Source organism: Martes martes (genome assembly GCF_963455335.1).
Source record: "Martes martes genome assembly, chromosome: 3".
NCBI classification, from domain to species: domain Eukaryota; kingdom Metazoa; phylum Chordata; class Mammalia; order Carnivora; family Mustelidae; genus Martes; species Martes martes.
Genome location: NC_137890.1, coordinates 56,505,852 through 56,533,329, shown reverse-complemented (window position 1 = coordinate 56,533,329; position 27,478 = coordinate 56,505,852). Strand labels below are relative to the sequence as shown.

Below are 27,478 nucleotides of genomic sequence, written 5' to 3'. Positions count from 1 at the left end.
ATAGGACTGGAATGAATCTTTTATTCCCTAAAACAATCCACAATTGAGATGGTTGGCACTGGACGGATTTCCACAGAAATTAACAAAGAGAACTTGGGTACATGACTTTGAACTCATCTGAGACATGAACCCCACTGATGACTTTGAAATGCTATCTTTTCACTTGGAATGGATGCATGAAAGTACCCGTTGTAAAGTAAATCCTTTTCTGCAAAGTTTTCCATCATTTCTCATTCTACAGTAAACATGCTGTAAAAGAAATTTTCTAGATTTCCGCTGAAATCCGAAGACCTTTTACTAATCCTTCTTAAGTAATCATTCTGCAACCATTCCCCAACAGTCACAAACTTTCCTAAGGAGCTGGGATTACAAAGAGGAGCCACAGAAGAAAGAAGCTGTACTCTCAAAGAAATTAATTACTGTAGACATAAACTCTAATGGCTTTTAAAGTGGGACTCCTAAATCATCGCCTGACTTATCAACTCAGAATTCAGAGTTATTTTTCCACTAGGGATACTACCTGAAATAAAACTGCGTTCCTTTACTTCTCTATAGCAGGAAGAAGAACACACAAGAAACAAAATAGGAAGGTGTGTTGTTCCAAAACTGTCATAGGATCGGATGACTCGGAAACCTTCACCGAACATGGGACCTTGACACCATTCACACCGAGATGTGCTGCAAGGGAAGACACATCAAGTCAATATTTAGTAAATCTCTACTGAAGAAAAGACTGTTGTGCTTGATGTTATGTGAGACTCACAGTAGTGTAAAATAGGGCCTTTGTCATTATTGGTCTTACCTTCTAATTGAGGAGCTAAGACATACATAAGTAAAAAGTAAATGCTAAAAAATAAAGTGGATAAATGTATATAAAGCAATCTTGGTTTTCTAAAACAAAAAAGTATAGATGCATAGCAGGAAACACTCTTACGGATAGATTCCAAGTAGAAAACAGTAATTATTCTTGGTCAGTGTGATGGCAGGAAATTTTATATACCTTTGTAATCTTTTTCTGTATTTTCCAAACTTTCCATAATAATTATGCATTATTTTATAATTCAAAATAATGATACTATTTAAAAAAATAAAGGGACTATCTCATAGCTTTGTACAGGATTAGTGTCTGTATGTATTTTTAAATGCTCCAGAATCAGTTAAAAAAAAAAAGACATCAACCCCATTAGTCCACTGACATTAGCACATGAACAGACTATTCACAGAAGAAGAAACTTGAATGTCTAGAGAACATTGAGAAGGGGAGCTTCTCAATCTCAGTAATCAGAGAGGACAGATACCATTTCATAATCATCAGATGGGCAAAATGGAAAAGTCTGACAGTACGACGTTTGGTGAGGATGGGAATCATCGGGGACACTCATACTTTCTTGGTGGTGTAGCAATTGGTATAATTTGCCAATTTTAGATTTAAAAAATAAAACTTAATATAAAAATGTATACATGTTAAAGTCTATGTATAAAATCTCAAAAGTGATTTAACGAAATGTCTTGGACAACTTTTTATTGCAATACATTTTGTTTTGCTTCATAGTAATAGCATCATAATATTCCATAATATGGATACACCATAATTTATTTTACCACTTTTTAATTGATGCACACTGATGCTGCAGTTATCATCCCTAGTCCTAACTTTGTGTTCACGTGTAACTATTTCTATGAGATGGATTCTGACGATTTACATTTCTGTTTCAAGGGGTAAGTAGGATACTGTCCAGTTGCCTTCCACAAAGCTTTTGCCAATTTACAGCACTACTACTGGTATATAGTGATCCAGGTTTGGGGCATCCAATGACAAAGTTTAAGGTCAATCTTTTTTTTTTTTTTTTTTAAGATTTTGTTCACTTATTTGACAGACAGAGACCACAAGTAGGCAGAGAGAGGGGGAGGGGAAGCAGGCTCCCTGCTGAGCAGAGAGCCCGATGCGGGGCTCGATCCCAGGGTCCTGGGATCATGACCTGAGCTGAAGGCAGTGGCTTAACCAACTGAGCCACCCAGGCGCCCCTAAGGTCAATCTTTTTAATCTTAAGAAAACAGGTAAAATACCTGTTTTTGCCATTGATGTTGCATTTCCTTGATTACTAGTAAGATTTAATATGCTTCAGGTCCTGGGCCCTTTTCTATTGGTAGATTATTAATCACATTTTCAATTTCTTTGATGATTACTATCTGTTTAGGCTTCCTGCCTTTTATGGAGTCAATACTGGTAATTTATACACTGCTGGGAAATTTACTTAGGCAGACAACAAGGATCTGTTAAATCAATAATATAAGGAATGGTGAGTGTAAAAATAGTTTTATACCATCTGAAGAAAATATGAGAGAAGCTGAGTGGACTCCTAGTGCATGGGCTTTAGAAACCCTGGTCCTCGGGGCGCCTAGGTGGCTCAGTGGGTTAAAGCCTCTGCCTTCAGCTCAGGTCATGATCCCAGGGTCCTGGGATCAAGCCCCGCATAGGGCTCTCTGCTCAGCAGGGTGCCTGCTTTCTCCGCTCTCTCTGCCTGCCTCTCTGCCTACTTGTGATCTCTGTCTGTCAAATAAATAAATAAAATCTTTAAAAAAAAAAAAAAAAGAAACCCCGGTCCTGAGATTAGGTAATGATTCTCACACTGTCCATTAATCCCTGAGGAGGAGAAAATGCTCTAAATAAGGCTGCTCTCTTCCTGGTCTCTAGGAATTTAGAGTACAAAGTGTTTCCCCGCATAGTCTGCCGGACACCAAAGAACTCTTTTTTGGAAGAAACCACTTCTGTGTCCTTAGTAATTCACAAAAAAGATTAAAATCACAGCGTATAGATGTTGCTGGCCACGCCTCAGCAATTTGTAACTCACACTGGAATTAAGTAATAACTTGAGAATATTAGGAAATAGGCTGAATTCAGATTCCATTATTATGCAGAAGAGACAGAAGAAGAAATTTAAAGAATTTTATGTATGTTCGAGGCTGCGATATGGATGTGTTAATAGTAGAACCGTCATCTGGCCTCTAAGGAACAACATTTTAAATGCTTAAAGGTGTATTTTCATTAAAAGGGTGTCAGAATCTGCTCACCATTTGAGTAGCTTTTGAATTTCCGCTGGGATCACATTATAATATTCACGTAGATTATTTTTTAAAAAGAAAAAAGAAGCAATTTGAGTAAGGGATGGTGGGCTATTCAAAGAATTCTCTTTCCAAAACATAGGATGAGTGAAAGTATTCTCAAAGAGGATTTTTTTCAGGTTAAGCTTCAAAATTGCAGATGGAAAAGTCATCAGTTCGTTCCCATCGACATTCAGTTTTTCAAGTGATCTGCAAATAAAGGAAACCAAATTTAAAAGGTATTTATGCAATTTATAAAACCAAAGTAAAATTTTTTGTCCCTGTGTTCCTGCAAATTGGCATCAAAGGAAGTAACAATAATGTCCAAGTATTTAAGTATTTCCTTAGAACCGGAGAATTACAAAGCAAATGACACAGTTTGTTATTATGCAGATCAGTGCATTTGTGTGAATAGGAGAGTTAAAGCATGTACTTTGGGTCTCTGCAACATATCATTATGGAAAAAGAAAAATTCTAGTATGGTATAATGATAGAATATATTTTCATAGACAAACTGAACACCAGTACACATTTTTTCCTTCAAGTCTAATCAAAACAGTGAAATTACCACTAGCAAAAAATATCATGTGTTATGTTGCAGTTCTGATTTTTCATCACCTGAATCCCCTTGGTTTTTACTGTGTCATTTGTTTCTGATAACAGCGATTCCTTTGTTCGAAGAGAACAAATATTACTGATTTTCTCATTTTATACTACTTGCCTTGATGGTGTTTTTTTTGTGTTGTTTTTGTTTTGTGTGTTGGGGGGGTGGTTTTTTTTTTTTTTCCCCAGTAACTCATCTTTCTACTTAGTGCTAGAGACAGGCAGAAAAGTATCTGTTTATGAGGGACACAAAAACAAATCAAAGTCTAGTCCAACTTGTCAAAGATGCTAGGAGTGAAAAGGATGACATGCAGGCTGTAGGTCAAAAGTTGCTGGGAACTCTAGGTTCTCATGTGCAGTGTAGTTTCCTCCTCACACAATTTAAATTCTTTGGTGGGATTTGAAACAATGGGGCTAGGAACATGGCCCCTCACCTGTCTTCATCCCACAGCCACAGCCTGACTACTGCACTTGTCACGGTCTGGAAAAGGGAAGCAAGACCCCAGGCTTTACTGTGGTCCCAAAGGAGAGAGCTGGCATGCTCACTCTGCGCCCTCTAGGGAGCCTTGGGACCCGCAGCAGAGAGCCCAATGGACAGCCAGAATAAGTGTGGTGGACTCTAGGGAGATGCCAGCGGGGGTCCCCAAATGCCCCTTCGGGGAGGCTGCCCCTTCCTGAGTTGCTTTATCTTGGAGGCTTCAGCAGTCTGGGCTCATCCTTCCTCTGATGAGGTCTGCGGAGTTCGATAGGCTCAGCAGTCTCTAAAGCTGGAAGAGCTGAGCATCACAGGGAGCAGAGAAACTTCCTCCCATTACCTCGCTGACGCTCTCTGAATGGTGCTCTTGTGACTGCCTTTGGTCCTGAGCAGAAGGCAGAGTGGCCAGAAGAGAAAAACTGACAAACACACAGAGCGGTGCTCTTGAGGAAATCATGCTCTGGGAGGCAGAGAAGTTGGGGTGGAAGCAGGAGAAACACTTAATAAAATTCGCGCGCGCACACACACACACACACACACAAGGCAAATAGGAAAAGAGAAAAGTAAATAAACAGTAAATGCAAAGTAAAATGGAAGAAAAAACCTGAATATATCGGCCATAACAAAGGTGAAGAGGTTGAATTCTGCAAGACTGTCACATAGAAAACCAGAGATAAAATCATCTCACTTTACTGTAGATAAGACTATGCTCCTAGAAAACCAAATGAAATCCAGTCAAACTGAGCCAGAATGAAGATATTTTGGGTTATATAGCTTAATTTTAAATTCATGTAAGGAAGGACATAGCTTTTGTCTATTCTGTACAGGCAATAGTTGGCTAGAAATGAAAATTATAGAAAATGTTACATTCATAATAGCAACACAATTATAGAATACTTAGAGAAGGTTAGTAATAAAGATAAAGGACTTAATGTGAAGCGAGTCATAAATCTTTTAAAAGATTTTATTTATTTATTTTAGAGAGAGCGGGGGGCGGGGGTGGAAAGGGCAGAGAAGGAGGGAGAAGGAGAGGGAGAGAATCTCAAGCAGACTCTGTGCAGAGCCTGATTTGGGTCTGGATGGGGTTCGATCTCACAACCCTGAAATCATGACCTGAGCTGAAAGCAAGAGTCAACCCCTCAGCCAACTGAGACACCTAGGCACCCCAAGTCATAAATTCCTATGAAGCACATAAAACAAGATCTGAACAAATGAAAAAATATGCTCTATTTTAGGATGAAAATATTTATTAACATCAGAAATGCAAATTCTTCGAAACCTATATGTAAACTCAAGACAATTCCAATTGAAATCTCAATTTTGTGTGTATTTTTGGGGGGTATAGGGGCTTGGAAGTATATTAAATGCTCTTAAAACTCATGATCTAAGGAGAAGAGTTAAAAGGCTATTATTGAAAAACAACCTCCCTCCTAATTATTAAAAATTATTCTAAAGTCATAATCAAAAGAGTACAGATCTGTAAGGACATAGATGAACTTCAGATGTGAGATTTTAAAAATCAGTGTGAGAAAGAATCAGGGCTTGGTATTAGGCTTACACTGTTATATGTATTTCCTTATCCCAAATAAATAAAACTGATAGAACTACAGGTGTACACCCAGAAAAATGGACAAAATGAAGCATGTCATTCTATTAAGAAGCCATCAGTACAACTTTTAAATAATTACTGAAAATGTTATGTCTTAAAAATGCCAGTCATTCAAGTTACGTTTTCATAAATGTGATATGTCATATATTACATTTTGTGGCTATTAAATGTATGAACGAATTCAGTTTTCTCCAACACAGTCATCACCAAATATGTCCTGACAGGGCATATGACTTTGTGTACTTACAACTTTCAGAATACCTGAGTTTCTGGATGTCATTAGGAATGGAAGCAATACTATTGTAGGAAATATCAAGTTCCTCAAGATGGGACAAAAGAAATAACCTTAGACAGAAAGAGAAAATGGAATTAAAAATGATTACCTGCTTGTCATTACTAGGCATGAATAAAGAATTAAATACTTGAGCAAAGAGGTAGAAATACGGAGAAACTACATTTTTAGAAACGTAGTTTAGAAACTACATTTTCCTACAATCTTGAAATTTATGGACTTCTTTTCATTATAGGTGGCTTAATGACAATCGAAGTTCCTAAAATGATTCTTCTATCCTTTAAGACGGCTTTGAAACATTTGAAGCAGATAAAATCCCATACAGAAAAAGCCGCCTGAGAAATTTCTAACACATTTAGAGATAATCCTTTCTTGGTTGCCGTATTTGTTTCCTAGGGCTGATGTAACCAATGACCACAAGCCAGGTGGCTTAGAGCCACGGACACTTATTCCCTCACAGTTCTGGAGGCCGGAAGTCCAAAATCAAGGTGTTAGTGGTGTTAGCGGAGTCAGTTCTTTCTGGAGTCTGTCAGGGCCCTCCAGTTAGGCTCTGGGATGAAAAAGACAAGAAACAGAAAAGAAAGGGGAAAAAAAATCCCAAAAACCAAAAAACAAGTCAAGAGAGAGACACATTCTGGTGACATCATTACCTCTTAAAGGAACAAAAAAATCCCGTGTATTTCATGAATAAATGCTATCCTAAAGCTTTGGGAAAAAGAAGAAACCTTTTGGATTTTTTAAGTGATCTATTGTCTTTATTTTACAAGAAAACTAAATAGACCTTTTCGTGGTCACATAACTTCAAACATTTAATCTGAGAGCATTGATTATACCTTTCCATAGTATAATCAAGGGCATAACTGTGAAGGCCTAGCTGTAAGGGTCATAGCTAGGATGAGAACCCAGTTCTTTGTGCCTCCAGAACCTGGGCTTTCGTATCTGCATTTGCATAGCTTATGCCCCAAGCAGCTCAGGGCAAAAACAGTAGCAACAAAAACTTAGACCTCAGTTGACTTTGTGCTGTCGATCTCCCCTTGATATGCATACATAACCTATGTTATTTGATTAAAAAAATATATACTGCTTCGGAGGGGCCTGGGTGACTTAGCTGGTTGAGTGTCTGCCTCTGGCTCAGGGCGTGATCCTAGTGTTCTGGGATTGAGCCCTGTCTCAGGCTCCCTGCTCTACAGGGAGCCTGCTTCTCCCTCTCCTGCTCCCCCTGCCTGAGCTCTCTCTTTCTGTCAAGTAAATAAATAAAATCTTGAAAAATATATATATACTGCTTTATTTTAGAAACTCTAATATTTTTTTAGAAATAGCTCCTTAAAACTTTTTGAGTATAACCAATAGTTAACCAATAGTTCAAACTAATTTGCTCAATCTCTAAATAGTGAACAATGTTGACCCTGTAGCTATGAACAAGTTGTAGTTCCTTTAGGAATTTTTACATTTTGTTTAAATGACAGTTATAGTTATTAAAGGTCATAATTACAATTTTACAGATTATTAAATATAAATTTTATTTAGATGTACATATGCATATATGCATATTTACATATATATGGGTCTCTATATGCATACATATATGTAGCTGTGTGTCTATATGTGTATATATACACAGGGTTATATGTGTGTGTGTATATTTACAAATATATATATATGCATATATATACACACACACACACACATACACACACAAACACACAGAAAAATATAGATACATGTGTACACACAGATTAGTAGACACACATGTATTACTTAGCTCTGTTCCCAGGGTGTCTAGAAGCAGTGTTATCCCAGTAGCACTGGGACTTCTAGCACCCAGATCTTGGTTTTAAATACCATCTTCCAATAAAAGGGAAGTAGAGTTTGCTTAGAGAAACAGCTGCTTCTAGAATCAAGGCAGGGAAAATATAATTTTTATTACTGTTGAAAAAATAGATGATTTAAATAGAAATAAAATACACACAATGCAATATTCTTACTTTTAGTGTTGATTTGTTATATATATATAATACGTGTAATGTGAAATGCGTATATATACGAGAATGGTATAAGTTTTACATGCTTTTTTATTCTTTTAAATGACAGAATAGTTTTACAGTTTATTAATGCAGAATTTGTTGGATTGAGAAATATAAACAATGCCAGGTGAACAACTTTATAAATGAATTTTGATGCATTTCCTTAATTTCGGTGAGAATCTTCTTTAAAAAATGTTCAACTGTGTAAGAGTCCCTGTCTCTTTGCCCTTAACCCACATCCAATTTGTTTAACTGAAAGATGTATGTCGTTTTGCATTTGGCTAAGGTTTTGGTTTCAGAATTAAATAATCACCAGTCCATAAGTCTGGAAAAATTCCATCTCTTTTATGCCCAAATATCAACATTCTTATTAAAGGATGATACATATCATATTGGCTAATTTCTTGATTTATAGATTAGGAAATTGAGACCAAGAAGGTTAAGTGATTCCCCAGATAAAACAGATCATTATCAATTTTGAAGTTAAAAGTCTAGATTTCTTAATTCCATATGCAGTGTCCTTTCCAAATGCACAAAGGCTATCAAGAGATCAGTGCAAGTTTCTCACTCGAGCCTTTTTCTGTAATTGGTGTTCATTTAATCCATACTCAAATAATGGATCTCTAGATGAGCATTCACTAGCCCCTCACTAGCTACCATCTATGTAGCTGCTAGGATTGCTTTTAACACAATGATAAGAAGCAAGAAGAGAATGGGAATCATTCAGTTGCTAGCTGCTTTCAAAAGGGAAATTGATCTCTTTCTAAATTATAAGCTCTTTATTTTCTGTGCTCATAATCTCAAGCCATTGACCTTACCCAGGTGGAAGAGTAGTAATCAAATTAAAGGCAATGCTGAAAACTCTAAGGAGCTTAAGTTGCTGAATTTCAGAAGAGATTTCTTTGATAGGATTATTTCTTAGTAATAGTATTTGTAAATTTTTAAGACAAAGTATCTGAAGAAAAGAGAAACAAACATAAGTAGAATGATCAAGTATCACAGATCTCTAGTTGGTACATTTTATAAACCCTTTGAACTAATGTAGTAGAATCAATAAATGAACATTGATTGGTTGTATCATGTCTCTTTTTTTGCTCTTTTCCAGGGTATCACAAATGTCTATTTTTTATTGTAATTATTATTAATAAGAAATTAGTGCAATATACACAATGATAAAAATGGACTCACTTCTGTGGGGAAGTTACTGATGTCATTGAAGGATAAGTTAAGATATACCAATTGGGAAGCCAAAATCGTTAAGTCTGGACAATTTGTGATAAAAAAGCCCTAAAAGAAAGCGACAAGTGATAAGAGGTTAATTAACAATGCACAAAATATTTTATACCAAAGTAAAAATAAATGAGCACATAACTGAGTGACAGTGCTTGACACAGTACACTAACAAGGCTATACTCACCTTCCATTCATTTATGTTAGTCTGCCATAATAATAATTCCCTAAATATGGAAAGGATAGAAACCAAATAGAAACTCTGCTAAGTATTCATGTTTATAATAAGTTTAGTGTTAGATGTGTGACAGGAATTATTTCAATTAATGGTAAACAAACATTAATGGAGTATCCATTGTATGCTGAAACGTAAGTAAATACATTTTATATTTAATTATCTCTTTTATCTTATTTTTTCACGTTTCTACCTCTTTTTCTGTTATCATCCTATTAATCTAATGTCTATCTAAAACTTCTTGTTTAAATATGCCAATTCTGATTGAGGAAAACTATGCGCTGCTGTGAACTAAATGTTTGCCTGCTGCCCACAAACCTTTATGTTAAAGTCCCAAACCCCAGTGTGATGGCATTTAGAGGTGAGGCCTTTGTGAGGTAATTAGGGTTAGATGAGGTCTTAAGGGTGGAGCCCTTATAATGGGATTAGTGCCCATAAAAGAAGAAGAAGGGGCCAGAGCTCTCTTTTTCCACCAGGTAAGGATATAGGAAGAAAGTAGGTGTGAGCAAGAGATCTCTAACCAGGAGACAAATCAGCTGACACCCCTCAATGTTGGACTCCAGGGCTGCCAGAACTGTGAGAAATTAATGATGTTTTGTCATAGCAGTCAAAATTGATTAAGACGTGTTTGGTGTCCCCAGTATCTTTAATACTCCAGGATAATTGAAACATTTGTTTCTTAAGGGTCTTAGGATCAGTAGTGGTCAACTGAATGGACCAAGGGACACCATTGTTGGATGATCAGACCTCAGCTTGTAGAAAAGAGGGACATCGTTGCAGGTGCGTTAGACTACGCCACATATCATATGAGAATGAAAGGCTCATGGCTAAAGAACCTTGAAGTTGAGTACTGGTTTCGAGACTAACCTCTTACTGAAGTATTACTATTTGTTAATGTGCATATAGACAAAAGTAGGTGGTCTTTTTTTCCTGTCATAAACACTTTTCTCTGCAGGACTGGTGCTGTACTTACAGAGCAGAAATGTGTTTATCATAGTCTCTAATCATTTCACTTAGTGTGCTCAGACAACTAGATGCCTTTACATTTCCTTCTGCCTGGAAATTTCTTCCCTCATGTCATCCCATGAACTATATAGTCTCACCTCATCAGGGGCCAGCACAGAGTCAGCTGTCTACTCATATGTCATCTGGCCAGAGAGGCCTTCCTAACCAACCTATGAAAGATAACAACCTCTTAAACCAGTGCTCCAGTGATGATTCCCTGTCCCTGTCACTTGCCTTATTTTTCTTCATAGTTCTTATAATAATAGCACAGACTATGTACAAATATATGTCTGATCTCACACCACTAAACTTTAATAAGCTCAATGAAATAGGCATTCTCTTCTGTTTTGCACACTGATATATGGTTAAAATACATAGTTTACCCCTGGCACATGGGGGGTTCTTAATAAATATTGGCTGAATGAGTGAATATCCAGAAACTTCATGTTGCCTCATGTAATCCCCAGGACCATCACTAGGAGGCTGGCCCACCACAGGTACCCTGGATCTCTCTTTTACCATCCCATCATAAAACCCGTTTGCGGTGGTTATCATGCAAAGGCTGTGTGGAACTAAGCCTTAGAGGAGTGTGGTCCAAGATGGCGGAGGAGTATGAGACCTAGATTTCATCTGGTGCCAGGAGTTCACTCTGAACACCTATGAACTCAACAGGAGATCAAAGAAAAGAATAGCAACAACCTTAGGAACAGAAAAGCAACCACCTTCTGCAAGGTAGGACATGCGGAGAAGTGAATGGAGGCGATATATGGGATGAAAGACCGCAGGGGGAGGGGCCGGCTCCAGGCAAGCCGTGGAGCAATGGAGCACAAAATCGTAACTTTTAGAAGTTTGCTCCACTGAGGGACGTTGCTCCAGAGGCTAAGCAGAGAGTGGAGCCCTCATGGGGACAGCGTGGTTTCAGGACCCTCGGGGTTGCAGAAAGACCAGGGTCGTCTGAGGGTGGCAGAGTTCCCAGATATGGGGTGGAGAAGCTGGCCACAGAGAAAGAGCCAAGGAGTGGGCTTTCAGCTCAGGGTTACCTTAAACTATGATCCGAGGCACAGTTGGGCCACTGTTCTTAGAGGAGGGGTTCAACAAGTGAAAGAACAGGGAAACTCCCTTTCTTACCCCCAGGAGGAGTGGCTTCGGAACGCACTGCAGGAATTGGCTAGGTTTGGAGCCTCCAAACGGGGCGTGCGCCTGAGATGGAAACGCTTGGTTGCAGGCCAGGTGAGCACGGAGCGTGGCTGGAGACCAGGGGGATAGGAGTGACTGACTGCTTTTCTCCGAGGGTGCACTGAGGAGTGGGGCCCCAAGCTCTTGGCTCCTCCTGACCAGAGACTAGGAGGCTGCCATCTTCATTCCTGTACTCCAAAGCTCTATGGAAAGCATTCAAGGAACAAAAGCTCCCAAGAGCAAAATCTTTGAGCAGATTGCTTAGCCTGTCCTCTGGCAAAGGCGGTGCAATTCTGCCTTGGGCAAAGACATTTGAGAATCACTGCAACAGGCCCCTTCCCCAGAGTTCAGCAAGAACATCCAGCCAAGACAAAGTTTACTGATCAATGAGAACACTTCATCTGTGCTAGGGGAATACAGCACATAGAATTCATGGCTTTTTCCCCATGATGCTTTAGTCTTTCAACTTTAATTTTAAATTTTTCTTTATTTTTTTTCTTTTTTTGAATTTTTCTTCTTTCCTTTTTCAACCAATTTCTTAGCTTGTCAATTCTTTTTTTAGAATATCTTTTAATTTTCAACTTTACTGTCTTTACTATTCTATCCCTTCATTGTATTTAACTCTATTTGTTTATTTATTTATTTAACCTTATTGTATTTAACCTTATTTTTTGTGTATATATATAAGTTTTTCTTTCTTTAAAATTTTGGGTTGCTGTTTCTTCTAACAGACCAAAATACACCCAAAATCTAGTGTATGGCTCTATTCTATTCACCAGCCTGATCATATTGTGTTTTTTTTTTTTTTCTTTTCCCCCCAGTTTTGGGTCTCCTCTGATTGTTTAGTGTATATTTCTATGGGGTCATTGTTACCCTTTTAGCATGTTGTTCTCTTGTTCATCTATTCTTCTCTGGACAAAATGGGAAAACTCACCTCAAAAAAAAGAGCAAGAGGCAGTACTGATGCCAGGGGCCTAGTCAATATGAACGCTAGTAAGATGTTGGATCTAGAGTTCAGAATGACAATTATAAAGATATGAGCTTGTCTTGAAAAAAGCATAGAAGACACTAGAGAATTCCTTTCTGGAGAAGTAAAGTCTAACCAAGTTGAAATCAGAAAGACTATTAATGAGGTGCAATAAAAAATGGAGGCTCTAACTGCTAGGATAAATGAGGCAGAAGAGAGAATTACTGATATAGAAGACCAAATGATGGAGAATAAAGAAGCTGAGCAAAAGATAAACAGCTACTGGATGACGAGGGGAGAATTAGAGAGATAAGTGAGACCGTAAGATGAAACAATTATTAGAAGAATTACGATCCTGGAAGAAGAAGAAAGAGAAAGAGGGGCAGAAGGTATTTTGGAGCAAATTATAGTGGAGAACTTCCACAATGTGGGGGAAGAAACAGGAATCAAAATCCAGGAGGCACAGAGAACCCCCCTCAAAATCAATAAAAATAGGTCCACACCCCATCATCTAATAGTAAATCAAGTCTTAGAGATAAAGAGAAAATCCTGAAAGCAGCTCAGCACAAGAGGTCTGTAGCCTACAAAGGTAGAAACGTTAGATTGGTAGCAGACCTATCCACAGAGACCTGGCAGGCCAAAAAGGACTGGCATGATATATTCAGAGCACCAAATGAGAAAAGTATGCAGCCAAGAATACTATATTCAGCTAGGCTGTCATTGAAAATAGCAGGAGGACAAAAAGCTTCCAGGACAGACAAAAACTAAAAGAATTTCCAAACACCAAACCAGCCTTACAGGAAATATTGAAAGGGTTAGCTAAGCAAAGAGAGCAAAGAGAGAGCCTAAAAGTAACAGACCAGAAAAGAACAGAGACAATATACAGTAACAGTCACCTTACAGGTAATACAATGGCACTAAAGTCACATTCAGTTACCCTGAATGTAAATGGGCTAAATGCCCCAATCAAAAGACACAGGTTATCAGAATGGATAAAAAAACAAGACCCATTGATATGCTGTCTCAAAAAAACTCATTTTAGACCCAAAGAAGCCACCAGATTTAAAGTGAGGGGGTGGAAGACCACTTACCATGCTAAGGGACATCAAAAGAAAGCTAGGATGACAATCCTTATATCAGACAAATTAGGTTTTAAACCAAAGATTATAAAAAGAGATGAGGAAGGACACCATATCATACTTAAAGAGTCTATCCAACAAGAAGATCTAGCAATTTAAAATATCTATACCCCTAACATGGGAGCAGCCAAGCATATAAGCCAGTTAATAAAAAAAAAAAAAAAAAAATCAAAGAAACACATGAACAATACAGTCGTAGTAGGGAACTTTAACATCTCCTTCACTGAAATGGACAGATCATCCAAGCAAAAGATCAACACACAGGACACACTGGACCAGATGGACATCACAGATATATTTGGAACATTCCATCCCAAAATAACAGAATACACATTCTTCTCTAGTGCATGCGGAACATTATCCAGAATAGATCACATCCTGGGTCATAAATCAGGTCTCAACTGGTACCAAAAATTGGGATCATTCCCTGCATATTTTCAGACCACAATGCTTTGGAACTCAAACTCAATAACAACAGGAAAGGTGGAAAGAACTCAAATACATTGAGTCTAAAGAGCATCCTAGTAAAGAATAAATGTGTCAACCAGGAAATTAAAGGAGAATTTAAAAAAATTCACGGAAACAAATGAAAACGAAAACACAACTGTTCAAAATATATGGGATGCAGCAAAAGCAGTCCTAAGAGGAAAATATATAGCAGTACAAGCCTTTCTCAAGAAACAAGGAAGGTCTCTTAGAGAAAGGAGAGCAAATAAAGCCTAAACCCAGCAGGAGAAGAGAAATAATAAAGATCAGAGGAGTCATCAAAAATATGAAATCTTGCCATTTGCAACAATGTGGATGGAACTAAAGGGTATTATGCTAAGTGAAATAAGTCAATCAGAGAAAGACAATTATATGATCTTGCTGATATGTGGAATTTGAGAAATAAGGCAGAGGATGATAGGGGAAGAGAGGAAAAATGAAACAAGACAAAACCAGACAGGGTGATAAACCATAAGAGACTCTTAACCTCAGAAAACAAACTGAGGTGCTGGAGTGGACCCTTCCACACCTGGAAGGGATGGGGCATCTAGGTGATGGACATTGAAGGTTTGTGTTATGGTGAGTAGTGTGTATTGTGTAAGACCAATGAATTACAGACCTGTACCCCTGAAACAGGTAATAAATTATATGTTAATAATAAAAAATAAAGTAAAATTAAATTAAATTTCAAAATAAGGGGGGAACAAAGTACTAAGCACTAAGAATGTGGAGGTCTTCCCAATCTCTTGAACTGCTCTAGCAACCATTAAGTACTTATATCTTGGGTCTGTATTAGATTAATCAATACACTTGTTTTGTGTAGGTTTTTGTTCATAGAAAGTCTACTTCTTTTAATAAGGCCCTGAATTAGATCAGGAATTATGACTTTTAATTCTTTTATATCACCCCCACAGAGCTTAAGATTCTACTCCAGAGTGAAAATTTTTTAAAAATAATATTATAATAGCTGTGGAAATAAAGTTTTTCTTCACTAGCTCCATCCAACTCTTTAAAAGCTACATTCGTCTCCATCTAAAGCAAGGATTAGCAAATTACACTCTGCCACCTGTTTTTCTAAGTTAAGGTTTTACTGGAACATAGCCATGCTCCTAAGTTTAAGTATTGTATATAGCTGCTTTTGCATTATATAACAGACTTGAGTGACAGAGACCATGCAATCCTCAAAGTCTAAGATTTTATATCCAACCCTTTGCAGAAAAACTCACCAATCTCTGATTTAAAGTAATTAATTCCTGGGGCATCTGAATATCTCAGTCGGTTAAGCATCCTACTCTTGATCTCAACTCAGGTGTTGATCTCAGTGTTGTGAGTTCAAGCCCCATGTAATGAATGAATGAATGAATGAATGAAGAAATAAATGAATGAATAAATAAATAAAGTAATAAAGTAATTCACTTCAAAGGGCACCTGGCTGGCTCAGTCAATAGAGTATGTGACTCTTGATCTCGGGGTTGTAAGTTCAAGACCCATGTTAGCTGTGCAGATTACTCAAAAACAAAATCTTTAAAAAAAAAAAAAAAGTAGTTCATTACAAAACCAGATAATCTGATTGTTCACTTATCCTAATGGTTAAAGACCTTATTTCAAACCAACCTTCTCACTAAAACCAAAAAGGTAAACAAACACAACACAATAAATGCTTGGAGAATTACCAAGGTAGCTAGGTCTTAATAAGCCAAACTTCTAGAAAGAAGAGAATCTCAGGATGGTAGACAGAACACTACTTTTCTCCCTAAGTCATTTGCCTAATCAAAAGCTGTGGACAAGCTAAGTTGAGCAGAATTATACCTAGTCTAATAGGACTAGAGAGTGTAAAAATTGGAATTCACGGCTTACCGAGGACAAGGGGGTCTCAGACTTGGTATGAAAGGGCTGAAAGGCTACAGCCCTAGGAGAAAAAGTTAACCAGAAATCTCTATAGAGATTGAAGCTTGGATCAAAATAAAGCATTTTGAGGTTTCTGGTCCAAGATGGTGACATGGAGAGACCCTGAACTCACCTTCTCCATGCACTTGCCCCTTCTACATCTATTTACAGAGCAATTCCTCCTGAAGAACTGAGGGTTGACTGAATGGCTTCTGCACAACAAAAGATAGAGAGACCATGCAGAGAACATCAGAAGAGATGGAAACACGGTAAGGCAGCCCCCCACCCCACCCAACCAACACTTCCTCTGGAACTGCAGTGGGAAGGGACAGTACTGAGGGACCAGTACCAGATTCATCTACACAGAGGAAAAAGCCATGGTTTCAAAGAGCAACTAGAATATAAAAGATGCAGCCCTAGAACCCTGCCAAATGGTGGGGAGCTGCTGGAACTCTACGGACTGGAGGGGCTGGTGAACACCACATTTAACATTTCCTCTCCACGGACAGAACAGACCGGAGCAGGCTCTGGGCACCAGAGTGAGTCTGCTTGTCTTAGTGAGCCCTGGTCCCCTAGCCCACGCCAGCTCTAACCACCCCATTAAGGCAGCTCCAAGATGGTACACACTGGGACACTCCTAGTCAATACTCACTACAGCTCCAGCCATCAAGGCAAGGTGGTGCAGGTGCGAACCACCCCAGAACACTCCAGGCGTGACCCACTTTGTCTCCAGATGGCTTGTTAGGGCGCCCCTAGTGGAGTGCTGTAGGACTTCCTGGCTCATGCCTGTTTGGCCCCAGCAGCCCCACCAGGGTATTCCCTATGCAAAACATCCCAAGGAACCCCCAGCGTGCCCCCTGCCTCAGCTCCAGCCACCCCATTAGCACCCCCTGCACAGAGCACCCCAGTACACCCTGGTCTGTGCCCCGTCTCAGCTCCAGCCACCCTATCAGAGTGACCCTGAACTGAGCATGCTAGGACCACTTGCACCCACTTCAGCTCCAGCTGTTCCGTCAGAGAACCCTCTGCGCAAAGAATCCTAGAACCACCCCAGCCCATATCCATTTCCACTCCAACCATCCCACCAGGGTAGCCCCAGCTCAGAGGGCTCTGGGATCCCCAGCCAATACCAGCCACAGCAAAAGACAGGTAAATGTCAAAAGGACACAGAAACCAACTTGAATGGCTTTTACTAATGAAATCTAGAACAATTTAAGAATAAAAATCAGTAACAGTATAACAGATTATACTCACCACATGAAACAAATTGAACATTTGATGATAAATAGGATTATTTGCATAGTTTTTACATATTAAGTGCAAAGGGGAAGAAAGAGTAACAGTGGAGCTCTAAAGATACCACTTTAAACAAGTAATCTAAGTAAACCCTATTAGTAATGGGATAAATTGAAATCATGTACTATGTGATAAGATAAAATTGAAGAAAAACTTTTGAGATATTAATGCCAACATTGAATGACCTATATCTAATCACTGGAAAATATAAGAAAAACCCACAATAATGCACATTTTACAAAATAACTTGCCTGTAATTTTTAAGTTTCAAGTCATGAAAGTCAAAGAAAGCTGGAAACATACCAGCTTGAAAGAAACTGAAACAACTGTATTCAGCTTGTGACCCTGGATTAGATCCCTCTGTGATAAAGAACATTATGGGGTAAATTAGCAAACTTCAAATGGGATCTCTTGGTTGAATAGAGTAATGAATCAATAATAATTTCCCGATTTTTAAGGCTGCCCTATGGTTACGTAGGAGAATGTCCTTGCTTGCACGGAATATGTGCTTAAGTATTCAGGGGTAATGAAGTACTTCTGCGAGCTTCCTTTGTACTTTTCTTGCAACACCTCTGTAACTTTTAAATCATTTCAAAATTAAAATATTCAATAATATGACATTTTTGAACATTGGGGGATGGAGTTAAAGTTATGATTACAGAAAAATTTGGAGTCTTAAATACATAAACAAGAAGAGGAAAGGCTGAAAATCAGTGATGCCCACATTCATATAAAGAAGTTAGAAAAAGACAGCAAATAAATCCTTCCAAAAGAAGAAAGATATTAATAATAAAGAGCAAAAATTAATAAAATAAAAAACAGAATGGAAAGAATCAGCAAATCAAAACGCTCACCACATGAAAAACAAATAAGGGAATATACTACCAGAGATTGTTTGTTTTTTTTTTTTAACTGACCCCCTCCTGAGTTTTTTAATTTTAGTCTTTCTAAAGAATATGCTGTGCAATCTGACTGTGGTTTCAATTTGCCATCCTTGATGAGCAATGACGAGAACATTTTCATGTTCTGGTTGGCCCTTAGTATATCATCCTTTGTAAAGATCTGTCAAAGTCTTCTGTCCTTTCTCTTTTTCTTTTTCGTGTGTGTGTGTGGCAGAATTCTAGATGACCTCTATGACTTTGCCCCTGGTGATAGTCCTATGTTAGTTTTTAAACTTTTGACTTTGTTTCCAGCAACCAGCTAAATTTACTTATTGGTAGGATTGTTTTGAGATTCCTTAAGATTCGCTACATAAACAGTTGTGTCATATTTCAACTATATAGTTGAAGATAGTTTTACTTCTTCCTAATCTTTCTTATCTTATGTAAGTGGCTAAAATCATCATTACAACGTAGGATAAAAGTGAAGGAAAAAATTTTCTTGCCTTGCACCTATCTTAGGGAGAAAGTATTCAGTCCTTACTGATTATGTACGGTGTTGGTGGCAGAGTTTTCATAGATACTGTTTATTTAATTATGAAAGGTTTCCTTTAACCCTAGTTTGCTTAGAGGTATATTTGTTTTCTTTCATCTTTTTTTAAAAGATTTTATTTATTTGAGAGAGAGAGAGAGAGAACACAAGCCGGGGGAGGCGCAGAAGGAGAGGCAGAAGCAGGCTCCTCTGTGAGCTGGGAGCCCCAACGGGAGGCTCCAACCCAAGACCCCAGGATCATGACCTAAGCTGAAGTCAGATGCTTAACCAACTGAGCCACCCAGGTGCCCCTTTATTTCATCTTAAATGGGCATTTATGGAGATGATATTGTTGAAAATCTTTTCTTGTGAAAGCTTCATTTAGTCATGATACATTATCCTTCACTTTTAATTTTTGATATTGCTGAATTTGATTGCTAATATTTTCTTGAGAATTTTTGCACTTAATTTATGAAAAATAGTGGTCTATAATTTTCCTTTCTTATAATATCCTTGTCTGGCCTTGGTGTGGAAGTTATACAGGTATCATAAAATGAGTTCATGCAAACTAGTGTTATTTCTTCCTTAAATATTTGATAGATTCACCGGGGAAGTCCTATGTGCCTAGAACTTTCTTTGTGTAAAGGCTCTTAACTAAAATTTTAATTAGATTTTGTTACAGGCACAAAACTATACTGGTGTTCTATTTCTTGTTGTATCTGTTTTATCAGGTTGTTTTCCAAGGAATTTTTCCATTTCATCACAGCCGTGCCACAACTAAGGTTGTTCTTAGTGTTTTGAGATTTTCTATTTTGATGTCTATGAGACATGTGGTGATGTCCCCTTTTTAAAAATTTTGATTTGATATTTAGAGTTTTCTTTTGTTTTTCCTTAATCAATCATATTATGGATTTAGAAATTTTATTAATCTTTTCAAAAAACTAAGTCTTGTCAAATGCCTTTTCTGCATCAATTAAGATGATTATGTTTTTTCTCTTTATGACTATTGTATTTTTATGTATAATAATATGTATATATATACATATTATGTTTAATGTGTATTGATTTTCTTTTTGAATCATCCTTTTATTTCAAGAATAAATGTCCCTTTGTTATTACATATAATCCTTTTAATTTTTTGGATTCAGTTTGCTGAATCAGTATTTTTGGATTCAGTATTTTGCTGAGGATTTTTATCTATATTCATAAGGGGTGTTGATTGTGGTTTTCTTTGGTGTCTTTTGTTCCTTTGGCATCTAGGTTACAGTGACAACACAGAATGTGTTAGAGATTGTGATATTCTTTTTTTTTTTTTAAAGGTTTTATTTATTTAATTGTCAGAGAGAGAGAGAGAGTACAAGCAGGCAGAGTGGCAGGCAGAGGCAGAGGGAGAAGCGGGCTCCCAGCTGAGCAAGGAGCCTGATGCAGGACTCAATCCCGGACCCTGGAATCATGACCCAAGCTGAAGGCAGTCGCTTAACTGACTGAGCCACCCAGGCGTCCCGAGATTGTGATATTCTAATTCAAAGAATATGTATTTGGGTCACTCAGATGACCAAAATATATCTCTCATGTATATTTGGTTTTCATTCGAAGTTCCTGACTCACAGGTCTCCAAATTCTTGAAGGAATCATAAGAGCAGTGGGAACATCTTTTATTATATTTGATCCCCTGTCCTCAGTTCCTGAAATCACTTCAGAGCCATAAAGGTGAAATGCATAACAGGTCCCTTTCCACAACTGGATTTATGTTAATGAGGTGACTTTTGGAAAGCACTGAAGGATGGAGGCTGGTTTCTAGGGGAACCAACTATGTGATTAGAGAGTTGGCACTTTCTGCCTCACTAACTCCATTCCTCCAGAGAGGGGAAAGGGGTTGGATATTGAGTTCAATCACCAAAGGCCAATGGTCTAATCAATTATGCCTATGTAATAAAGCCTTCATAAAAACCAAGAGGACAGGGTTTGGAGAGTGTCCAGGTTGGTAAATATGTGGAGATTTGGGTCGTTGTGCCTGGAGAGGGCATGGAATCTCCATATCCTTTTTCTATACTTTGTCCTATGTATCTCTACATCTGACTGTTGACTCTTATCCTTTAATTCCTTTAATATCCTTTATAATAAACCAGTTATCTAGTAAGTAAATGGGATTCCTGAGTTTTGTGAGCCACTCCAGCCAATTAATTGAACTGAAGCAATGGTTCTGGGGAACCTCTAATTTACAGCGGTGCAGTGGTCAGCGGTACAGGTACCAACCTGGGCTTGTGATTGGCATTGTGAGTTGGAAGGCGGTCTTGAGGGACTGAGCATTTTACCTATGGAATCTGGTGTTAGCTCTAAGTAGTGGCAAAATTGAGTTGAATTGTAGGCACCCAGCTGGTGTCTAAGAATTGCCTGGTGGTGTGGGGGAACTACTCCCGCCACCATGGTGGAACTGGGTTCAGAATACCATTAGAGGTATTCCCTCCGTGTTTATTGTTTTTTTTAGAAGATTTTGAGAGGTATAAGTATTCATTTTTCTTTAACTGTTTTGCAGAATGCATCCATGAAACCTTGTGGTCCTGGGCTTTTCTTTGTTGGGAGGCTTTTGATTATTCATTCGATCTCTTTATTCATTATAGGTCTACTCAGATTTCTATTTGCTGTTGAGTCAGTTTTGGTAATTTGTGCTTTTCTAAAACATTTTGCCATTTCATCTAAGATATTTAATTTGTTGGCACACAATTGTTCACAGTATTCTGTTATAACCCCTTTTATTTCTATAAGGCCAGTAGTAATGTCTTCCTTTTCATTTCTGGCTTTAGTTATTTGCTTTCTCTCTCTCTTTTTTTTTTTTTCTTAGTTTAGCTAAAGATTTGTCAATTTCATTGATCCTTTTAAAGAACTAACTTTTGGTTTTGTTGCTTCTACTGCTTTTCTTTTCTTTTTCTTTTTTTTTTTTTAAGATTTTATTTATTTATTTGACAGAGATCATAAGTAAGCAGAGAGGCAGGCAGAGGGAGAGGGAGGAAGCAGGCTCCCTGCCGAGCAGAGACCCCGATGCAGGGCTTGATCCCAGGACCCTGAGACCACGTCCTGAGCCGAAGGCAGAGGCTTTAACCCGCTGAGCCACCCAGGTGCCCCGATTCTACTGCTTTTCTATCTCTATATCATTAATCTCTGTTGTAATCTTTCTTACTTCCTTCTTGCTGCTAGTTTAAGGTTTACTTTGCTCCTTTGTTCAAGTTCTTCAAGATGTAGAGTGAGGTTATTGATCTGAGATTTTTCTTCTCCACATTCCCTTTTACTCACATTCCCCTGGTCCCCAATGTCAACATTCCATACACCAGTATGATGTATTTGTTATAATCAATGAACCAACATTAACACACATCATTATCAACCCAAGTCCATGATTTACATTAGAGTTCGAACTTTGTGTTGAATATTCCATGGGTTTTGACAAATGTATAATGAAATGAATCCATTAGCACAGTACCACACAAAAAAATTTTATAGTCCCCCAAATCCCCTATACCCCTCCTGCTCATTCTTCCCTCCCTCCTCCAACATTCCTGGCAGCCACTGTTTATTTTTACTGTCTTTATGATTTTGCCTTTTCCAAAATTTTTTTTATTGTTGTTCTTTGATTACTGCCTTTTTGGAGTTTAATTATTTTGTGATCTGCCATATTGATTTTCTTCTCATTCTCTTTTGTATATATTTTTAAGATAGTTTCTTAGTAGTTGTTACCATGGGGATTACAGTTGGCATCTTTAATTTTTAACAATCTAATTTGGATTGATACCAAGTTAATTTCAATAGCATGTAAAATCTTTGTTCCCATACAACTCCATCCCTGCCCTACTTTATGATATATTGTCAAAAGTGACATTTTTTTAAAGATTTTATTTATTTATTTACAGACAGAGATCACAAGCAGACAGAGAGGCAGGCCGAGAGAGAGAGGGGGAAGCAGGCTCCCCGCTGAGCAGAGAACCTGATGCGGGGCTCGATCTCAGGACCCTGAGAGATCATGACCTAAGCTGAAGGCAGAGGCTTTAACCCACTGAGCCACCCAGGTGCCCCACAAAAGTGACATCTTTATACATTGTGTGTCCATTAACATAGATTTATAATTATTATTTTATGTATTTATCTTTAAATCACATAGGGAATAAAAAGAAGTGTTGCAAACCAAAAATAGAATAATACTGAGTTTTATATTTACCTGTGTAGTTACCTTTACCAGATTCCTTTATTTCTTTCTAAGGTTTTGAGTTGCTGTCTAATGTCTTTTCATTACAGCCTGAAGAACTCCCTGAGCTTTTGGTTACCTTAGAACATCTTAATTTCTCATTTGTTTTTCAAAAGATAGTTTTGCTGGATATAGGATTCTTGGCTGAGAAATTGCTTTTCTTTCATTACTTTAAAAATGTCATCCCATTCCTTTCTGGCTTCTGTGGTTTCTGTTGACAAACTGGCTATTAATTTTTAGGATCCCTTATGCATGACAAATCATTCCTCTCTTGCTGTTCTCGAGATTTTTCTCCAGTTTTTGACAATTTGATTATAATGTGTCTCATTGTGAATCTCTTTGTGTTTACCCTTCTTGGAATTTGTTAAGCTTCTTGGATCTATAGATTTGTAGCTTTAATCAAATTTGGGAAGGTTTTGGCCATTATTTCTTCAAATATTCTTTCTGCTCTCTTCTTTCTCCTCTTCTTCTAGGACTTTCATTACCTCTATTTGGCTCACTTGATGGTATCTGGTCTCTTAGCCTCTGTGCATTTTTTTTCTTCTTCTCCTTTTCCTTCTTCCCCTTCCCTTTGTTCTTCCCCTTCCCCTCGTCCTCCTCCTCCTCCTTTTTCTCCTTCTTATCCTTCTTCCCCTTCTTCTTCTTCCCCATCCTCTTCTTCTGTTCCTCATACTGGGTGATTTCAATTGACCTATCTTCCAGTTCTGTGATTCTTTCTTTTGCCTGCTCAATCCTACTATTGAAAGCTTCCAATGTTTTGGTTATTATAATTTTCAGCTCTTTTTGTTTCTCCTTTATAATTTCTTTTTCTTTTTTTTTTTTTTTAAGATTTTATTTATTTATTTGCCGGGGCCAGGGTGGGGTGGTGAGGGGAGAGAGCATGAGCCAGGGGAGCAGCAGAGGAAGAGGAAGAAGCAGGTTCCCTGCTAAGTAGGGAGCCCAATGTGGGGCTTGATCTCAGGACCCTGGGATCATGACCTGAGCCGAAGGCAGACGCTTAATGACTGAGCCACCCAGGCACCCCTCCCCTTTATAATTTCTATCTCTTTTTTGATAAATCTCTGCTCACATATCATTCTTCCTCTTCTTCATTTTTTAGCTACTTCAGCATATTTAAGACTGTTGAGTTAAAGGTTTTTTCTAGCAAGTCCAATGTCTGTGCTTCCTCAGAGACAGCTTCTATTAATTTCTACAATGACTAGGCCATATTGTTTCTTCACATGTCACATATTTTTTGTTGAAAACTAAATACTTTGAATATTATAATGTGGTAACTCCAAAAACTATACTATCCCCCTTCTCGGTGTTTATTTTTGTTGCTTGCTGTGGGCTGTTGCTGTTAGTTTGGTGATTTTTCTAAATTGTTTTTGTTGTCTTTACATTCTCACATGTTGTCTTTGAAATCTGTGCTCCTTTAGCTTGTGTTCAGTTAGTGTTTTGAAAGAGTCCTGTACAACAGGACTGGGAGGAGAGAGAATAATATTTCTTCTGGTCTTTTCGGATTGGCTCTATTCAGGGGCACCCTTTCAATGCTTAGCTAGACCATTAAAAGGTGGTGAAAGCTTGGAATCTTCTTGGGTCTTTCTGAGAATGCATCCTGTGCTGGCCATGCACCTAGCTTTTTTTTTTTTTTTTTTTTAAAGATTTTATTTATTTATTTGACAGAGAGAGATCACAAGTAGACAGAGAGGCAGGCAGAGAGAGAGAGAGGGAAGCAGGCTCCCTGCCGAGCAGAGAGCCCGATGCGGGACTCGATCCCAGGACCCTGAGATCACGACCCGAGCCGAAGGCAGCGGCTCAACCCACTGAGCCACCCAGGTGCCCTATGCACCTAGCTTTTTAAATCCCCCAGTATGCAGAGGCATTTTTGAATCCCTAATTTCCCCCAAGAAACTCTTATAGCTTTTCCTATTTTTGCAATTTTTCTATGAGTTTGAACTTATTTCAAAACAAAATTTAAAATAAAATGCATAGATTTTGAGGTCAAAGAGGCCTGCCTTCAAACCCTAGCTCTACTACTTGTTTGCTGTGTAGTCTTTCACAAGCTATTTTCATTGGGCTTCAGTGCTTCTATCTGCACAATGAAGATTATAATACCCATTTTAAGAGTAACATTTTCTTTGCACATAGTGGGTGCTTAATAAATGGTAACTATTATTATTGCTATTCATCATACCAGGTTCATGTTCAGCAAAAAGTCAGCCTGTTGCTAGATTTGGCACAGGGGTCAAAGATTGCTGATAACTTTAAAATATGATAATTCTGAATCCTACTTTTTTTTTAATCATGATAGATAATGAAAAAACACTATAATTGCTTTGGATCTTAACATTTTAAGAAACTGGAATGAAAGCAAACTAAGACACAGGTTTAGAGATAAATCTGAATGTGTTCCTGGAGAATCTCTATTGCAACAGGAAAGATCCCTTCAATAACATGGAAATTAACCTAAATTAAGAAACCTAAAGTAAAAATAATAGGTAATACAAAAAGAAGTTGCCATTAAAAAGATCTAGCATACCTTAAGATTAAGTGCATTTCTTCCATATATTTGACAGTTTACTATGGCAAGGTTGGTCATGGCTATTATTGTTTCATATCGTGTTGCATTAATAGTCTTAAGACCTCCACCACGTATGAGATGTACCTGTGATTCCTCTTGTTTTCTAGATTTAACAATACCTAAGTAAACAGAAGAAAACACAAGACTCAACTGTGTTAGCACTTAGAATGAAAGTTAAAAAGTATTGATGATATAATAACAGTGAATCATCATAAATAGGTTAGCTGTGTAAATCCTCTGGAAGAGATTCCTCATAACCTTCCCCCACCCAATCTCACCTTGTTGCTAAACTGGGTGTTGTTGTTGTTGTTGTTGTTGTGTGTGTGTGTATGTTTTCCACATATTAGATAGTACAATTGCCTTTCAAAAAGAAAGGCACCAATCTCAGTCTTTTTGTGTTGTATGTAAAAATGTATTTTTTAAATTTTATTAATTTACATAAGGAGCTTCTTGCTTCATAAAACTAATAAAGGACATCATATAATCTAAGTCAGATAGAGATCACCTCCCAAGGAACAACCTTGCTTTTTCTCCTAATACCATCTTGATGCGTGTTTCAAGTGCATATGTAATTCAGTTTCCTTCTCTCAGTTTGAAGACCCCATACAAGAAGAAAAATCCGAACAACTCAGAAGTTAGCCAAACAGAGATCATCTAAATTTACTTTATCATGACCCTTGTGGGCTTCACTTTCTATCAAAAATGTCCTATCCAACTATGCACCTAAGTGCAGCAGGAAAATATTTTGAAATTTTGTAATATAAATTTTATATTCACAGCCATTCTTGCAGCATTATTTGCAGCAACATATTTTACAATCTCAGTAATTCTTATGCCACTGTTTCAGCAAGAGGAAATAATGCATCTTAGACCAGAGAAACAGTGTTCATTTTCTATTTATAAAATGGGCCCTGTGTGCCCATTCAGATCAATAGGTGTGAAAGTTAACTGCAGCACAAAGATGTGTGATATGATAGAGTCCTTGTTTTGGGAGAGAGTGGAGCAAGAAGGAAAGGAGAGTGAGTTAAGACCTAAGTCTGTGGCCTGCCCCCAGCTCACCTATCCTCATGGACTAGTCCAAACCTTTGGTTTTTGAGTGGAAATGAAGGAAATGGAGGTGGAGAGATTAAGTACAAATTCCCTGATGGATCTCTGAAGGATCTGAAGACCATTAAACTCACACCTGAAACTTTTCAAGGAAGGAACCATCAGAGTGGGACAATCTCAATAAATCAGAAGTAGCAGCATGACTCGTTTCAGCTTATGATGTGGAGGAGACTGAGAAGTTAATTGATGTCACAGATAATGGTACAGAACTATTGGGAGGGATAACGCACTAAGAGAGTCCTATGGTTGCTATAATTAACAATACTGTTCTGTATATTTGAAATCTTAAAAATTCTCATAACAAGAAAAATGTAGGGTGATAGATATTACTTTCTTGCGGTAATCATTTCACAATAAGTAAATTAAACTAGGAAAAAAGAGAAAGTTCTATAGTTGGAATGTTCTATGTTTAATCATTAATTGAATCATTAATTTATTATATTATTTTTTCTGTTCCAGAATTTTTTTTTTAAGATTTTATTTATCAGATAGAGATCACAAGTAGGCAGAGAGGCAGGCAGAGAGAGAGAGGAAGGGAAACAGGCTCCCTGCTGAGCCCGATGAGGGGCTCGATCCCAGGACCCTGGGATCATGACCCAAGCCGAAGGCAGTGGCTTTAACCCACTGAGCCATCC

At 37.9% G+C, this 27,478-nt stretch overlaps 1 protein-coding gene across 1 annotated transcript in view; it reads right to left on the bottom strand.

Moving 5' to 3' along the window:
• Positions 1 to 458: 458 nt before the first annotated feature.
• Positions 459 to 27,478, bottom strand: part of LRRC63 (leucine rich repeat containing 63) — a gene marked incomplete at both ends in the record, with an annotated part of 38,857 nt that continues 11,837 nt past the window's right edge. Inside the window, 6 exons of the mRNA XM_080799385.1 lie at positions 459 to 678; positions 3,073 to 3,312; positions 6,051 to 6,134; positions 8,924 to 9,060; positions 9,294 to 9,392; positions 25,695 to 25,855. Of these exons, the coding sequence (XP_080655511.1) occupies positions 459 to 678; positions 3,073 to 3,312; positions 6,051 to 6,134; positions 8,924 to 9,060; positions 9,294 to 9,392; positions 25,695 to 25,855 (941 nt within the window). The remainder of the gene's footprint in view (positions 679 to 3,072; positions 3,313 to 6,050; positions 6,135 to 8,923; positions 9,061 to 9,293; positions 9,393 to 25,694; positions 25,856 to 27,478) is intronic.